This window comes from Myotis davidii, unplaced genomic scaffold (genome assembly GCF_000327345.1).
Source record: "Myotis davidii unplaced genomic scaffold, ASM32734v1 scaffold555, whole genome shotgun sequence".
Lineage (NCBI taxonomy): Eukaryota > Metazoa > Chordata > Mammalia > Chiroptera > Vespertilionidae > Myotis > Myotis davidii.
Genome location: NW_006286315.1, coordinates 1,580,551 through 1,597,390, shown reverse-complemented (window position 1 = coordinate 1,597,390; position 16,840 = coordinate 1,580,551). Strand labels below are relative to the sequence as shown.

Here is a 16,840-nt window from a genome sequence, read left to right as displayed (position 1 = left end):
GGGGGGGGGGGGGGGCGAGGGCAGGGGCAGGAAGCATGTGCAGTTCAAACAGAAAGGAGGGAGGGGAAGCGGGAAGAGATGGTACCCACGGCCCCTGCCTGAGAGGCGCCCCAGCTTGGCCTGAGCTCATGGAAAACCCCAGTAGATCCCATTTACTTATTGGGGTACAGCCTGTCCTACCGTTTGCTTCTTGTTTCTTTATTAAGCACCTTCTGTGTGCCAAGTTGGATGCCACAGACTTTACAAGCAAAAGTTTCCTATTTTCAAAACCTCTAAGGAATGAGTTCTTTTAGAAATGCACAGTGGTGCATGAATGCTTTCTTGTTGCGGACGTTTCGAACGCCCCGGCTGTGGGAATGCGCGGAGGTAGAGCACAGCCGTTGGCAGGCTCTGGGGCCAGACTGCCTCCACCCTCGGTGGGAGGGGAGACCTTGAACGCGCTCCTGAGCCTGGGAGCCTCAGTTTCCTCATCTGTAAAGTGGAGTTACTGCGAGTCCCTGTCTCATTGGATTGCTTTGCAGATGGCATTAGTTAATGTTGGAGAAGATCTTAGCACAGTTTGGGCTCCTGGTGGCCCCATCTATGTGTTAGCTGCTGTTCTTATTTGCAGAGCAAAATGTAGCCGTCTCTCCTCCTTGCCCATCCTCCCCGCCCCTTTCTTAGATGTTAAGCCCCAGCAATTTCTACGGTTCTAGCCATCTAAACAATGACCTGACAGAGATAAAGCGGAAGCTGTAGCTGCTAATTTTTATTGAGCACCAACTCTATGCCGGACTTTGGGCCCTGCTTGGCTCCCCTCTCTCAGTGCTGTCATCCTCATTGTGCAGATGAGTCCCTGGGGCTCCACACAATGTCAGTGCCATGAAGGTTCTGTCTGCTTTGCTCACTGCTGTATCCCAGGGCCTGGAGCAATGCCCAGCACTTAGTAGGTGCTCAGTAAATCTTTGCCGAAACAATGAATGCACTTCAGAGGGTCAGTAACTTACCCACAAGGGTTCGGCCGGGCTACGGCCGGCCGCTGCAGGTGTGGAGGGAAGTCTCAGCCCTGTCCCCACCCTGCAGGCGGCGTCGCAGGCGCGGCAGCAGCACCTGAGCTCGCTGCAGGACTACATGCAGCGCTGCACCAACGAGCTGTACTGGCTGGACCAGCAGGCCAAGGGCCGCATGCAGTACGACTGGAGTGACCGCAACCTCGACTACCCCAGCCGCAGGCGTCAGTACGAGGTGGGTGCTGGGGCCTGGAGGTGGGGGGCAGGGGCCAGAAGGGACCACGAGGCTGCCAGGCTGCGCACTGAGCCCCTCCTCCCCCCAATGCAGAATTTCATCAACCGGAACCTGGAGGCCAAAGAGGAGAGAATCAATAAGCTGCACAGTGAGGGAGACCAACTGCTAGCTGCTGAGCACCCTGGGAGGAACTCCATTGAGGTGTGTGTGCACCGGGAGGGGATGCCTCCTCCAAGATGGCCTCAGGGCAACCTCTGCTGTGGGCCTCCTGGACTGGGGCAGCCTCCAAGATGGGGCGGGGGGGCGGTGTCCGTCTGTCTGCCTGTCTCATTATTCTGCCCTCTCATCTTGCTCTGACCCTGCCTCCTCTCATTATTGTGATCCTTTGTCACGTCCTGCTCTCGCCCCCCCCACCCCGACTTCTGAAGCCCATATGGCACCTGTGTCAGTGTCCTGGGGCTGCCCTAACAATGACCACAAACTGGGTGGCTTTAAACAACAGGATGTATTCTCTCGTAATTCTGGGACAGAAGGGTAACATCAAGGTGTTGGCAGGCTTGTTCCCTCTGGGGGAGGGTTCTTCCTTGCCCCCCTCCTTGCTTCCCTTCCCTGGCTTGGGCCTGCATCACTTCTATCTACACTACTGTGCACAGGGCCTCTCCCTTGTATTTCCTCTTCTCACAGCAACACCAGTCATTAATTTAGGGCCCATCCTAAATCCAGGTGATTTCATCCTGGGATCCTTTAACCAATTACATCTGCAAAGACCCCGATCCCAGATGAAGTCACGTTCTAAGTTTGGGATGCGGAAATACCATTCAGTTTCATGACATTTTTTAAAAGCACCACTTTGGGCAGACGCAACCCCTCCTGTGCCTTATGCACTGTGCAGCCCAGGCACCTGTGCAGGGCAGCCCGGCTCAGCTCCGTGACATGTCCCCTCTCTCTCCTCTTCTCACCCCTGGGAGCAGCTGGCTGCCCCTGTGGGAGCCACACCCATGCAGATGCCAGATGCCCTCTCCCCCTGCCCTCTCTGGTCTGGAATCCCACAGGCCTCTTCCAGTGCCCTGGGCACCCACCCAGCCGTGACACCCCCCCCCACCCCCCTTCTCTGGCAGGCTCACATGGAGGCCGTGCATGCAGATTGGAAGGAGTATCTGAACCTGCTCATCTGTGAGGAGAGCCACCTGAAGTACATGGAAGACTACCACCAGGTACCCTGGCCTGGGCCCACTGGTGGGAGCACTCAGGGCCTACATGGCCCACTTTTGGCCTCCATGCTGCTTCCTCGGGAACCTTGCAGGGCTGCCTTCCTGGGCCTCCCGCTGCCCCCGCTGGACACGGGTGTGCCTCCAGCTTGCCCGGCCCTGGCCAGTCTCTTCCCTGGGGGCCAAGGCTGGGGGGGTGAATTCACCAGGTCAGTGTGAGGCTAGGAATGAATGTGTGGGTTTTCATTTTGGTAAAATATATATAATATGAAATTTGCTATTTTAGCCATTTTTAAGCATACAATCCAATGTGGTACAACCATCACCACTGTCTTTCCAAACTTTTCGTCACCCCAAATGGGAGCTCTGAGCCCGCTAATAGTCACTCCCCATTCCTCCCTCCCCCAGCCGCGGGTAACCTCTGATCTATTTTTCTTCAGGCTGCCTATTCTAGATATTGCATATAAGTGGAATCTCATGCTACATGGCCTTTGTGGCTTCTCTCACTGAGTATGTTTTCAAGGGTCATCCATGTTGTGGCATGAATCAGAATGCCATTCCCTTTTACGGCCATGTAATATTCCCTTGCGTGGACAGACCACATTGTGTTTACCCATTCATCTGTTGATGGAGACGACTAATGATTGTGCGGTCTGGGGACGCTTGAACTCAGATGACACTTCTGTAACTCCTGGTTCGGTGTCTGAGCCCTGCTGGGCTGTGAGATTCACAGGATCCCAAAGTGCCTTTCGTGGCTGCAGCCCAGGGGACAGCTGACAATGAGTGATTCCAGAGTTGATGAACTAAAGAATGGGCAAGAGAATTTTCTAGAACAATGTGTGGCGGCTTGTCTTCCATGTATCAAAAATGAAAGCATAGCATTATCAGGGTGTCCCTGGCACAAAGAGGAATGAAATTTAAGAGCACCGAAGGTCGTCAGTGTGCACTTGAAAGTTAACGGGTCGCAGAGGTGGTCACGTGGGCTGGCGGGAAGGGACCTGGCTTCTTCCCATGAGGCCCTCTCGGGAGCCAGGCCTGGGCGGGCTGGGGTCCACGAGCAGCAGAGCCTGTGGACTCAGGGTGAGTGGGAGGCCCAGCCCCGACTGGGATTGGAGTTGCAGCCACAGCCAGGATTAGCCAGGTGTCCTAGCTGCTTCATGGTCATAATTGGGCCACCTGGTCTCCTAGTTCCACAAAGACGTGAAGGACGCTCAGGAGCTGCTACGAAAGGTGGATTCAGACCTGAACCAAAAATACAGCCCTGACTTCAAGGACCGATACCAGATTGAGTTGCTGCTGCGGGAGCTGGATGTGAGTGATGGTCCCATGAGTGACTCTGGGTGACCCCTCCCTGCCCTCAGCCCCAAGCCGGCCCCCCACAGCTCTCCCCTGCCCCCCACCCCCCGGGGGAGGCTGCACGATCTCACAGTGGCATTCCCCATGCTCAGGACCAGGAGAAGGCTCTGGACAAGTATGAGCATGTGGTGCAGGGTCTGCAGAAGCGAGGGCAGCAGGTGGTGCCCCTCAAGTACCGCCGGGAGACGCCGCTCAAGCCCATCCCCGTGGAGGCGCTCTGTGACTTTGAGGGTGACCAGGTGAGCTGTTGCCCAGGTGCCCCAGGCAGGCCAGGCCCAAATATGCCTCTTTTCATGTCACTGGACGGTCTTAGGGTGACATCGCTAAATGAGGGCCTCAAACGTTTTCAGGGCCCATCATTGGGGTCATACTCTGCCAGGCCCCCCCCGCCCCAATAGCTAGCTGCCTTGGTCTTGTGTGCTATCAGCTTAGCAACCCCAGTCATTCCAGCAGGAGTGCCAGGGAGGGTTCTCACTGGCCCAATTTGACTCGTGTCAGCCTCAACCAGTCACTGTGGTGTGCGTCAGGGGATAATGCCATTCTCTCATTGGTGGGCCCGAGTCACATGTCCACCCTGAGTAGTAAAGGGCTGGGAATGGAGAAGGAGAGGCCACATGGACTGGGAATGGGGCGAGTTCTAGTCCTTCCCAACTAGGGCACGATGTCTTGGGAAGGATCTGAGAGATGGGCTGACTCCCCAGGTGCCAGAGTTGGTGGGCAGGACCAAGGTGGCCTCTGGGCTCCCAGGCTACCAGCCAAGGCAGGTCTCTCTGTGCCTTCTCACTGTTTGGCCTTCCCATGCCAGGGCCTGATCTCAAGGGGCTACAGCTACACCCTGCAGAGGAACAACGGAGAGAGCTGGGACCTCACTGACAGCGCAGGAAACACGCTGACCGCCCCAGCCGTCTGCTTCATGATCCCCCCCACCGACCCCGAGGCCCTGGCTCTGGCCGACAGGTACAGGCTAAGGAAGTAGCCAGCATGGACTGGCCCCACCCCTTGGGTCCCTTCATTGCCCCCACACCTGTACCCACTTGGAGGCTCAGTGGGACAGGGGTGGATCCTGTTGGCCCGACTGACTTGCTGTGTGTGAATGTCCAGCTGTGGGCACAGTTCAGCGAGCACTTTCTCTGGAAGTGCCTCTGGGCCTTTGCACATACTGTTCCCTTTACCTGGACACCTACTCATTGCCTGGTCAGCTGAGGCCTCTCGGCTTGACTCGGCTCCAGGGTCACCTCTTCCGTGAAGCCTTCCCTGACTGCCCCTTGCCTAACACCTGGCTCCACCTCCTCCCTCCCGCGCACGCCCTGCTCTTGATCAGGGTGCTTTGTGTAAGTGTCAGTCTCCTGGCAGGGGCTCCTTGAGGTCTACTGTCTCCAGGGCCTTGTTCAGGACCTGGGGCAAAGTGAAGACCCAAGAACTTTGTTGAGTGAGTGACTGGGAATGCTTCATTTACTCATTCAGCCAGTATTTATTGAGCACCTGTGTGCTGCTCCCTCAGGGGTAACATCTTAGTAGGGAAGGCAAAGGAACAAACAAGATGATTTTAGGAAGTAAGACTTGCTACGAAGAAGAGAGGAAGGGGCAAAGGAAGGAAGAGGTCCATCTGAACCCACAGGCAAAGACAGGCCAGCGTTTCAGCAAACCTTTGCATGTGTTGTGATTTAACTTTTCAAAGCATTTTGATGGCCACCTGACTCCTCTGGGCTGTTGGCCCAGCCGAAGTCCAGGGTCTTGCTCCTGAGGGTGGAGGGGCAGTAGGCTGCCCTGGATCCAGTCCATTTTTGCTCTCACAGCCTGGGCAGCCAGTACCGGGGCGTGCGGCAGAAGGCAGTCGGGACCAGGAATGCACTCCAGCAGCGGCATGAGGTGCTCAAGGCAGAGAACCCTGGAGGTGGGTGCCAGGGCCACTGCCCAGCCTGTGGGGGGACGGGGAGGAGGCAATGGACCCACGGTCTGTGCTGCTGAAGGGACAGCATGGGTCAGGCCTGGCAGGTAGGGGAGGCTGAGCCAGCCCTGGAGGTCCCACTGACCTCCTCAGCCCCTTCCCTGCGACTCATGCCCCCAGCTGACACCCAACTCTGATTTCTGTCGGGCAGACGCCTCTGACCTGCAGGGCCGGCAGCTGCTGGCAGGCTTGGACAAGGTGGCCAGTGACTTAGACCGGCAGGAGAAGGCCATCACAGGGATCCTTCGGCCACCGCTGGAACAAGGCCGGGCTGTGCAGGACAGCGCCCAGCGGGCCAAAGACCTCAAGGTACCACCAGGCTGGGACCCCTGCTCAAGCTCCTATCTCCACCTGCCATGTGTCACAAGAATTACTGAGTCATGGGGGCGGGGGCGGGGCGGGGCTAGGCCGGGGATCAGGAGGTGCCCGAGCCTGGTGCCCTGCTTCCAACACGTCCGGGAGAGGCCTGGGGAGGCCCGTCTCTGCGAGGTTGGTGCCTGAGCAGCTCGGTGCCAGGTGGTCGGGGGGAACAGCATCCACGCTCCTCTCTCACAGACGGTCTCCTTAGTCATCAGGCGCCCTCTGTGGCAGGGGTGACTGTGCTTGGTTTACAGAGGAACTGGGCTTGGAGAAGGGGCCTCACATCATGGCTGACAGAGGCTGTCAAGGCCGAGAGGATGCCAGTAGAGGGTGGGAGCAGAGGCCAGGCCCACCACGTCCCTTCCTAAGCTGCTTGGGTTCCCAGCTGTGAACAGGGAGAGAAAACGTGCCTCCCTCATGGGGTTGCCCCCAACAATGAATGAAGTCACTAAATGTGGTGCTTGGAACAGTGAGTGCTGGGTAACTGCCTGTTCATTTCATTCCCTTGCGAGTCCCGTGCTTGGTGCAGAATGCCCGGGGTGCTCAGTACACCCCGGGGTGCTCAGTGCAGACTTGGGCTCCCAGGCAGGGCCCAGACCTCGCATTTCCATCAGAGCTGCCCCCCCGCGCTTCCCCCCCTCCCCCCCAGCAGCTTCCCCTGCTCCCTGAGGCTGGCAGGCCACTGGGGGAGGAGGATGCCCAACTGTGGCCAACAGGAAGCCTTTGGTCCCCACAGAACATCACCAACGAGCTGTTGCAGATCGAGCCCGAGAAAACTCACAGCACAGCCGAGTGCGAGGCCTTCGTGCAGGCCCTTCCGGGCAGTGGCAGCGCACCCTTGCTGAGGACCCGGGTGGAGGACACCAACCGCCGATACGAGCGCCTGGTGCAGCTGCTGGACTTGGCCCAGGAGAAGTGGGTGTCAGGCGGGCAGCAGGGAGGTCGGCTGGGGTCAGGGGCCCAGGCGGGCACCCCCTCACTCCTGACCTGTGTCCTCAGGGTTGCTGTGGCCAACCGCTTGGAGAAGAGCCTGCAGCAGGCCTGGGAGGTGCTGGCCACATATGAGAACCAGCTGACCCAGGACGACACAGTGCCCGAGAGTGGCCGTGCCCTGGACAGCAAGAGGCAGGAGCTGGCGGTGAGTGTGGGGACCCTGGGCCGTGGGAGCCTTTCTGTCCAGGCACTGGCACCCATCAGCTCTGGACAGATGAGAGGCCCAAGACCCTGATGCCCAGGGCAGGAAGTCTCTGCAGGTTTGTATGCCCACAATGCCAACTGGAAGTTGTAAATGGAGGCACGTGGCACAAATCCCAGCTGCTCGTGGCTTGTGGAAACGGGGTACTTGTATTTTTAAATCAGAGATGTGCATGCTCCCCTCCCCCCAAGATTTCCAGTATCTATGCAGCAGCTGCCAGCAAACCCCCAGCATTTACCTGCCTGGCCACTATGGATGTCCAAGTCTGTGAGCCCAAGGGAGGCCCTTATTCACACATCAAGTCACAAAACCCTGGCTGTGTGCTACGGCCCTCACCTCAGAGCCAAGGAAATGGGCCTGGAGGCTGGAGAGCAGCAGGCCATTCTAGTCCTGGGCGCAGCATCAGAGGGCACATGCTGCCAGCCACAGGGTTTTTAGTTTTTTCAGGTTTTGTTCATTGTAACAAAATGGAACTTTGTAGAAATGACCACCAGATGTGAGGAGAAACTCAGAGGCAAGGCCCAGTCCCTTCCCGACCCAGGCATTAAAACCGCTCCCCCCGGCCCCCCAAACACACAAACACACAGCAGGTGTCCCCAAGCACCTGGGCAGTGCTGCCTTGGCCCCTGCGAGCTCTGACCACAGCGCCCGCCCACTGGCTGCCTCTCCACCCCACAGGCCATGGCCTCCGAGCTGCAGGCCCAGAAGTCCCTCCTCAGTGAGGTGGAGCAGAACCTGCAGGCCGCCAAGCAGTGCTCCAGCTCCCTGGCCAGCCGCTTCCAGGAACACTGCCCTGACCTGGAGCGCCAGGAGGCCGAGGTGCACAAGCTGGGCCAGCGCTTCGACAACCTCCGCCAGCAGGCTGAGCTCAGGTGAGGAGCCCTGAGCTAGTTTGCCTTGAGGCCAAGATGCTCAACCCGACACCACCAAAGGCTGTTTTCTAAATAATTTCTGCTTTTTGGAAAAGTAATATATACACAAAGTAAAACACTCAGTAATTATGACCCTTTGTATGCCATAAGCGTCTACAGACGTAAGGATGGTTTCCGTTTTGGATGCGTGGCAGTTAACTGGTTAATGACCAGCCCCACTTTCCCAAGGTAAACCCTGCTACCAGTTTATGAACCCTCCCAAAAAGGTGTTCTGTACAAGCTGGAGTAAGGGGTAAACACGTGAATGACAATGTATAAGGTACGCTGTAGCTTGCTGTTTTTCCTGTCATATATTTTATAAGCCTCATGAGTTAGTTAAGTATTCCCTTCTCTTCTGTTTTCTGCAAGAGTTTGTATAGAACTGATTATTACTTCCTTAAATGCTTGGTAGAATTCTCTAGTGAGGCTGTCTGGGCCTGCATTTTTTTGTGAGAAGGATTTTAACTACAAATTCAACCTCTTTAAATATATACTATTTGGTAAGGAGAGGGAGAGAGAGAAAGAGAAACATCAATCAGCTGCCTCCTACAGGCACCCTGAATGGGGACTGAACCTGAAACCTGGGTATGTGCTCTGACTGGGAAGCAAACCGGTGACCTTTCAGTACACAGGACGATGTTCAACCAACTGAGCCACACTGGCCAGGGCTCATCTCACTCTTGAGTAGTTTGTGTCTTTCAAGGAATTTATCCATTTCATCAAGTTGAACTTATTGGCATAAAATTTTTCATGATACTCTCTTATCACTGCCTGCAGGTTCTGAGGCTATATCCCCTCTCATTCCTGATGTTAAATCTTCTTTCATTGTATATGTACATTCTCTTTTATTAATTTATTGACCATTTTAAAGAACTAGCTATGGTTTCAATGATTTTTCCTGTTTTCTTGTTTCCAGTTGCATTGATATCTGCTTTTTATTATTTCCTTATTGCTGCTTAATTTAATTTGCTCTTTTTATTTCTTAAGGTGGAAGCTTAGATTGTTGATTTGAGAGCATTCTTTTCTAATACAAACATTTAATCCCATACTTTTCCCTCTCAGCAGTTTTTGCTGTGTCCCACACATTTTGGTATGTTTTTATTGAGGTCCTGTAGCACACAGTATCTCTGCATGTCAGTACATGTGGACCTACCTACCTGTTCTTCACGGAGGCCAGGGAGGACTCCAACTTAATATTCCATAACTTGCTTAACTATTCCCTTTCTAGTGAACATTAAATTACATTTATATTCCAGTTAAATTACATTCGTCCCCCACCCCCCCATAAACACACACATTTTAAAAAATGAAAACACACACAAAGAACACAGATTACTCCTTTAAAAGGGACAGGAGAAGCTTTTTATTTTTTTTAAAGAGGAAGGGAAAGTGAGATAGAAACATCAATGAGAGAGAAACATTGATCAGCTGCCTCCTGTACACCCCTCACCAAGGGTCGAGCCCACAACCCGGGCTGTGCCCTGACCAGGAATCGAACCGTAACCTCTTGGTGCATGGGCCACATAAGCTCAACCACTGAGCTACAGCGGCTGGGCAGGGACAGGGTAAGGTTTTAGTGAGACATCTTCTCGCCGTGCCAGAGGCCTGACCAGCTTTGCTCCTGCAGGGCCCAGAGCCTGCGGAGTGCCAAGGCTGCCTATGATGACTACCGCAGTTGCTGCGACCACACGCTCCAGTTCTTGTCCAACATCCCAAGCTATGAGCCCCAGGAGACAGACAGCCTTAACCAGATGGAGACCAAGCTGAAGAATCAGAAAGTAAGACAACTGCTTCTGCATTCACAGGCATAGTCAAGGTGGGGTCAGAGGTCAGTCATTCCCCTTTGTGGAGAGCCAGGAGTGGCTGCTGTTTGCCCTGGCAGAGCTGTGATCTCACGGGACCTTGGCCCTGCCTGGCTCCCAGCACTTAACTCTGAGAACAAGGGCAGTCTTGCTCACTTCCCCCTCCTCAGCACCCAGCATGGGTCCTGGCCCAGAGTGGACACTCAGTGCAGGCCGGCTGAGTGAGTGAATGGCTGCGAAAATCCAAGAGGCCCCGCCCCCCGCATGGGGAAAAATCCCATTTTCTAAGTTCAGAGTCCTGGGTCCTAAGAAGGCAGCCATGACAACAGGGTGAGGGAGGGGGAACATGGGAACCCAAATGCCAGTTCACTATTAGCTGTGCCCCTCGGGCAAACCACTGAACCTCACTGTGCCTCAGTTTCCTCACTTATAAGCTGGGTAATGATGGTACTTACCTCACAGGATTGTTGGAAGATTAAATGAGGTCATTTAAGTTACATATTAGAACAGAACCTGACATTTTGAAGCACACAGTCAACATTCTTTTCCTGGCAAAGATAATCCTGGCCCTTCTTCACCGGGCCTTGGAATTGCCTCTATAACCAACACATGCATACAAGGAAGCCATTCATTGTACTCTGTACAACAGAAGAAGAATTTCAGATTTAAGGAATCTAGCTAATTTATCAAGGTTGTTCTTTTTTTGTTTTGTTTTGAAAGTCTCTGTTGTTTTACAGAACCTGCTGGATGAAATAGCAAGCAGGGAACAGGAAGTTCAGGAAGTCTGTGCTCATTCCCAGCAGTACCAGCAAGCTGTCAAGGTGAGAAGCGAAGTCCCGCCCAGAGTGTAAAACATCAGGGCCTCTGGGAAGAGGAGCACTGGGCCTGGCAGGGTCATCCTCGGGCCCCACTGGCAGCCATGCAAACTGGCACAGCCCTTTGGGAAAATAATATATTAGGCATCAAATACCAGAGAAGGGTTTTCTACTGTATGAAGCAGTAAACTGGGGGGAATTTATCCTAACTGGAAAAATACAGAATAACACCAATATAGGATAAATAAAATCATTGTAACAGCATTATTTATAATAACAAAATAGACAAACTAGAAATAACCTAAATGTCCAATAGCAGAGGAATGGCTAGGTAAATTATCATCCATCCACTTGATAGACTATGAAGTCATCCAACTGATAAACCAGAGGATAGGAGGGGGCAACATGAGACCAATGGAGAAGCACAGCATCATCTCTAGCGTGAAGGGAAGGCCTGAAGGGAGCCCTTTGGGGAGGGGGACTGTGGGCATACGTTTTCTTGTTTCACATGTTGTTGAGGGACATAGCTATGTATTGTTGCTGTATTGAAGGTTCTCAAAAACTCCTGGCAGACGGTACAGAGTGCAGCTGAGCGGAAGACCTCTGCAGTCAGCTGACAGGGCTGTAAGAATATTGCAGCTGAAACTGACCTTGTCTGCCCTCTGCCATATCTCTCCCCCAGGACTATGAATTAGAAGCAGAGAAACTAAGGTCCCTTCTTGACTTGGAGAATGGAAGGAGCAGTCACGTGAGCAAAAGAGCCAGGCTCCAGTCCCCTGCTGCCAAAGTGAGGGAAGAGGTGAGCTCTGTGGGTAGGTGTACTGAGTTGCGCAGCCTTCCAGGGAGCATGGCATGCAGGCCTCACATGGAAACTGGGCTGAGAGCTTTCCTGGGTGCAAACAGGTTTTGTAAGAGAAGATAATGAACTTTTTCTGGGGCAGCGACATTGATATACCTAGAAAGACAGCCTCCTGGAGGTATCTGGGTCAGAGCCATGGATTAGAGAGGTTCCCACTCTGCTCCCCCAGCCCAATACATATACAGGAGGCCGTTATTATTTCCTCTATACACAGAATATTAACGCTCCAACAGAGATCTGCTCAAGGCCACTGGGAATTAGACTCTAAACCCAGTTTTCTCTCTACCAGATGACTGTAGTAGAACTTCAAGTAGGAAGGGGCAAGAAGCTTCCCTCTATCCCCAAATGCCAGACTCTTCAAAACCCGTCCTAGCTCTTTCCCCCTCAGTCTATTGACTCCTGTTTGCTGAATGCTCCCCTATAGGAAGCGACCCTTACTGCCAAGTTCACTGAAGTTAACGCCATCAACAGACAGAGGCTGCAGAACCTGGAGTTTGCTCTAAATCTACTGAGACAGGTAATGACTCTTAGTGTAACACATTCTACTCAAAACTGTTCCAGCAGGTGAGAAACAAGACTCGTTCAGCCTCAAAGAAACAGCCTGTAAACTAGGGGGAGTGTCCCTTGCAAACATGGCTGGGCAGCACCAGTGCAAATACTGGCCCAAGCCAGCGCCTCTGTTGACATGTGTGTAACTTATATATTCTCTCCAGCAGACGTTTGCTGAGTGAGTACCTAGTAGAGGTAACATGTTAAAAGTCCAGAATGTTTATGATAGCACTGTGATAACAAGAAACTGGAAGCAACTCAATACTCATCAGCAATGGGTAAATTATGGTCTGTCCACATGTAGCTGTTAAACAGTGAAGGAGAGCTCTCTGTGCTGCTGTGAAATTCCCTCTATCTAGATTAAGTGCAACAAGGGTGAGAAGAGGGGACTTACCATTTGTGCAGAAAAATAAACATTTGGCACACACTAAAAATATACAGTAGGTCCTCGGGTTATGTTGGAGATCCGTTCCTACGGCGCGAAGTAACGCGATTTTCGCCGTAAGTCGGAACCCACCTCCATAAGCACCTACGTCACTCACATGGAGCACATACACAGAAGTAATGAAGTGAAACAGTAAAACAAATTTAAAAGATAACAATTCCTGACCTTTACTTGTGGTAAATAAATAATAAAAAACATAAAGCACATATGTACATACGTCGAAATGACGCAACTTTTTTTTTTTATAAATAAATGATGGCGACGTAACCACGAAACGACGCATGTCAAGTCCAATGTAACCGGAGGACTGCCTGTACTTGTCATAAAATGACAGATACCCTTCTAGCAATAGGACAGGACCAGAGGTGGAAGACTGATTTCCTTTCACACTCTTCTATGGTTTTAAAATATTTTACCAGATGCATTTTAAGAAAACCTAAACCAGCTGTTTAAAAGTAACCCTAGAACTCCTGTGAACCCAGCACTTGGAGTCCCTTGGAGATCAGAGAACCCCCAGTCTGACCTGTTTACATAACCATGCACTGTCTTCTCCCTCCCAGCAGTCAGAGGTAGGAGTGACCCACGAGAGTCAGCAAGGGAGCCAGCCGGGCTCCAGAACAGAGGAGTCGTGGAAGATTCGGAAGGAGCTGGACGAGGAAACTGAGCGGAGGCAGCAGCTGGAGAAGGAAGTCAAGAGTGCCCAGGAGGAAATCCAGATTCTGCAGAATCAGAACCCCCAGGAAGCAGTGGTGAGGAAGGAGGTGCTGAAGAAGGTTCCGGACCCTGCACTTGAGGAGAGCTTCCAGCAGATGCAGCGGACGCTGACGGAGGAGCAGCACAAGAACCAGCTGCTTCAGGAGGAGTTGGAGGCACTGCAGCTGCGGCTACGCGCCCTGGAGCAGGAGACCAGGAACGGCGGGCAGGAGTACGTGGTCAAGGAGGTCCTGCGCATCGAGCCAGACAGAGCCCAGGCTGATGAGGTCCTGAGGCTGAGGGAGGAGCTGGAGGAGCTAAGGCGGCAGAAGGGCACCCGGGAAGCAGAGGCGGTCCTCCTGCAGCAGCGCATCGCGGCCCTGGCTGAGGAGAAGAGCCGGGCGAGGGAGAAGGTCACTGAGAAGGAGGTGGTCAAACTGCAGAATGACCCCCAGCTGGAGGCAGAGTACCGGCAGCTGCAGGAGGAGCAGCAGCAGGAGGGCAAGCACCGGGAGAAGCAGGAGGAGGAGCTGAGCTTTCTGCAGGACAAGCTAAAGAGACTGGAGAAGGAGAGGGCCATGGCTGAGGGGAAGGTCACCGTCAAGGAGGTGCTCAAGGTGGAAAAGGACATGGCAGTTGAGAGGGAGGTTGGCGACCTGAAACGCCAGTATGAGGACGAGTCTGCCAAGGCTCGTGCCCACCAGAGGGAGAAGAGCGAGCTGCTCCGAAAGATTTGGGCCTTGGAAGAGGAAAATGCCAAGGTGGTGGTGCAGGAGAAAGTGCGGGAGATCGTCCGGCCAGACCCCAAGGCAGAGAGCGAAGTGGCCAACCTCCGCCTGGAGCTTGTGGAGCAGGAGCGCAAGTACCGGGGTGCCGAGGAACAGCTGAAGAGCTACCAGGGCGAGCTGGAGGCGCTGCGGAGGCGGGGCCCGCAGGTGGAAGTCAGAGAGGTGACGAAGGAAGTCATTAAGTACAAGACTGACCCTGAGATGGAGAAAGAGCTCCAGAGGCTCCGGGAGGAGATCGTGGACAAGACCAGACTCATCGAAAGGTGTGATTTAGAGATCTACCAGCTGAAGCAAGAGATCCAGGCTCTGAAAGACACTAAACCCCAGGTACAGACCAAGGAGGTAGTCCAGGAGATCCTTCAGTTTCAGGAAGACCCCCAAACCAAAGAGGAAGTAGAGTCTTTGAGGGCCAGACTATCAGAGGAACAGAAAAAGCAAGTGGACTTGGAAAGGGAGAGGGCTTCCCAAGAGGAGAAAATCAAACAGAAGGAGGAGGAGCTTTCCCAGGTGAAGGAAAAGGTGGTCCAACAGGAGGTAGTCAGGTACGAGGAGGAGCCGGGCTTGCGAGCTGAGGTGGACGCCTTCACCCAGAGCATTGATGTGGAGCTCCGGCAGATCGACCACCTGCGCGGGGAGCTGCGGCGGCTACAGCGCAGGCGGGCCGAGCTGGAGCGGCAGCTGGAGGAGCTGGAGCGTGAACGGCAGGCGCGCAGGGAGGCCGAGCTGGAGGTGCAGCGCCTGAAGCAACGGCTGGCCGACCTGGAAAAGGAGGAGGGGGAAGCCCAAGAGAAGGTGACCCACAAGCAGAAAGTGGTGCTACAGCAGGACCCCCAGCAGGCCCGGGAGCACTCCCTGCTCAAGCTGCAGCTGGAGGAGGAAAGGCACCGGCGGCAGGTCCTGGAGAGTGAACTGGAGACCCTAAAGAAGAAGCTCATCAACCTGGAGAAGATGGAGGTCAAGGAAAAGGTGGTCTTCTCCGAAAGCGTCCAGGTGGAGAAAGGCGACACTGAGCAGGAAATTCAGAAGCTCAAGAGCAGCCTGGAGGAGGAGAGCCGGAGCAAGCGGGAACTGGACGCCGAGGTGGGCCGGCTGGAAGCCAAGCTGTCAGAACTGGAGTTCCACAACTCCAAGTCGTCCAAGGAGCTGGACTTTCTCAGGGAAGAAAACCACAAACTACAGCTGGAGCGGCAAAACCTGGAGCTGGAGACCCGGAGGCTCCAAACGGAAATTGAAATGGCAGCGACGGAAACACGGGACCTGAGAAACATGACCACAGTGGACTCTGGGACAAACCTCGACTCCAGACTATGGTCCCTGGAGAGAGAGCTGGATGACCTCAAAAGGCTCTCCAAAGACAAAGATCTTGAGATCGACGAGCTGCAGAAGCGCCTGGGCTCTGTGGCCGTCAAGAGGGAGCAGAGAGAAAACCATCTGCGGCGCTCCATTGTCGTCATCGACCCTGACACAGGCCGGGAGCTGTCCCCGGAGGAAGCCCATCGGGCTGGCCTCATCGACTGGAACATGTTTGTGAAACTCAGAAGTCAGGAGTGCGACTGGGAGGAAATATCAGTCAAGGGTCCCAACGGGGAGTCCTCCGTGATCCACGACAGGAAGTCTGGCAAGAAGTTCTCCATTGAAGAGGCCCTACAGAACGGGAGGCTGACCCCTGCTCAGTACGACCGATATGTCAACAAGGATATGTCCATCCAGGAGCTGGCCGTTCTGGTGTCTGGGCAGAAGTAGGCACAGCCCTGCCCCTCAGTCCCCTGGAAGCTGACGCTGGCTCTCTCCTACCCCATACCTTCTTCTCCCTGGCCCTGTGCAGGCTCCTAATCCGTGCGGAGCTGAGCATGCCACCCATGCCTTCTCGGCCAAGCTACTCAGAGTATAGCTCACGTAAAGCAGAATGGTCACTGGCTGCACCATCAGTTAACCCAGGTGAGAGACCTGCTTCATCCTCCAATGATTCAAAATCACAAAGCCCTTCTTTTCTCTCCCTTGTCCTACACACGTCCATCAACAGACTCCTTGTGGGAAACCTGGAAGCAATCTGAACACTAAAGCACAAGACCACTGAGGCAGACCAGCCCCTCCATGCAGCAATGGCCTTCGCACACCAGATGGGGAAACTCTAGGGCAGAAAGGCCTCCCTTCTACACACCCTTCCATTCATCAAAGGACTGGGCCCCTTTGGGGCTGCCGACCTGCATTCATACCCCTCCAGGAGTCTGGCTGAGAGCCAACTTTCCGTCAGACTTCTAATGGGTGAGACAGATCTGGGATCTGTGCCAGAAAAGACGCAAAGAAACCAGCACAGGCCCCTCTGTCAGCCTGACTGTCCCAGGAGAACACACCATTCGAGACTTTTCTGGTTCTGAAATTAAAGTGTTTTCGTTGTGGACTGTGTTGCTGTTAGCCTTAGCTTCAGGGCCTTACAAGTCTTGTTTATTCTCTAATTGGTACTTAGGTATACTACACAGTTGATTTTTCACCAAATTAATTTCAGGTTCTCTGTATCTCCTATATTACATAAGACAACGGAAAGAAATAGGGAACTCCACCTTATAGCGCAAAAAATAAACACCTGGTGGCTTGACTCTAATTTTATGCTAAGTGTGTTTTTTCCTCCTTTGTGTGTGTGATTTATTGCCCCTACTCCCTCTTGGTTTTCAGCCAGGATATCCCAT

At 53.7% G+C, this 16,840-nt stretch overlaps 1 protein-coding gene across 1 annotated transcript in view; it reads left to right on the top strand.

Moving 5' to 3' along the window:
• The window catches only part of PPL (periplakin), a 24,610-nt gene extending 7,855 nt beyond the window's left edge, over positions 1–16,755 (top strand). Inside the window, exons 6-22 of the mRNA XM_006757933.2 lie at positions 611–618; positions 1,033–1,224; positions 1,318–1,425; positions 2,343–2,438; positions 3,621–3,743; positions 3,881–4,027; positions 4,594–4,745; positions 5,585–5,682; positions 5,888–6,045; positions 6,833–7,011; positions 7,096–7,234; positions 7,970–8,163; positions 9,830–9,980; positions 10,742–10,825; positions 11,502–11,618; positions 12,103–12,195; positions 13,233–16,755. Of these exons, the coding sequence (XP_006757996.1) occupies positions 611–618; positions 1,033–1,224; positions 1,318–1,425; positions 2,343–2,438; positions 3,621–3,743; positions 3,881–4,027; positions 4,594–4,745; positions 5,585–5,682; positions 5,888–6,045; positions 6,833–7,011; positions 7,096–7,234; positions 7,970–8,163; positions 9,830–9,980; positions 10,742–10,825; positions 11,502–11,618; positions 12,103–12,195; positions 13,233–15,896 (4,703 nt within the window). The 3' untranslated portion in view covers positions 15,897–16,755. The remainder of the gene's footprint in view (positions 1–610; positions 619–1,032; positions 1,225–1,317; positions 1,426–2,342; positions 2,439–3,620; positions 3,744–3,880; positions 4,028–4,593; positions 4,746–5,584; positions 5,683–5,887; positions 6,046–6,832; positions 7,012–7,095; positions 7,235–7,969; positions 8,164–9,829; positions 9,981–10,741; positions 10,826–11,501; positions 11,619–12,102; positions 12,196–13,232) is intronic.
• Positions 16,756–16,840: the final 85 nt, after the last annotated feature.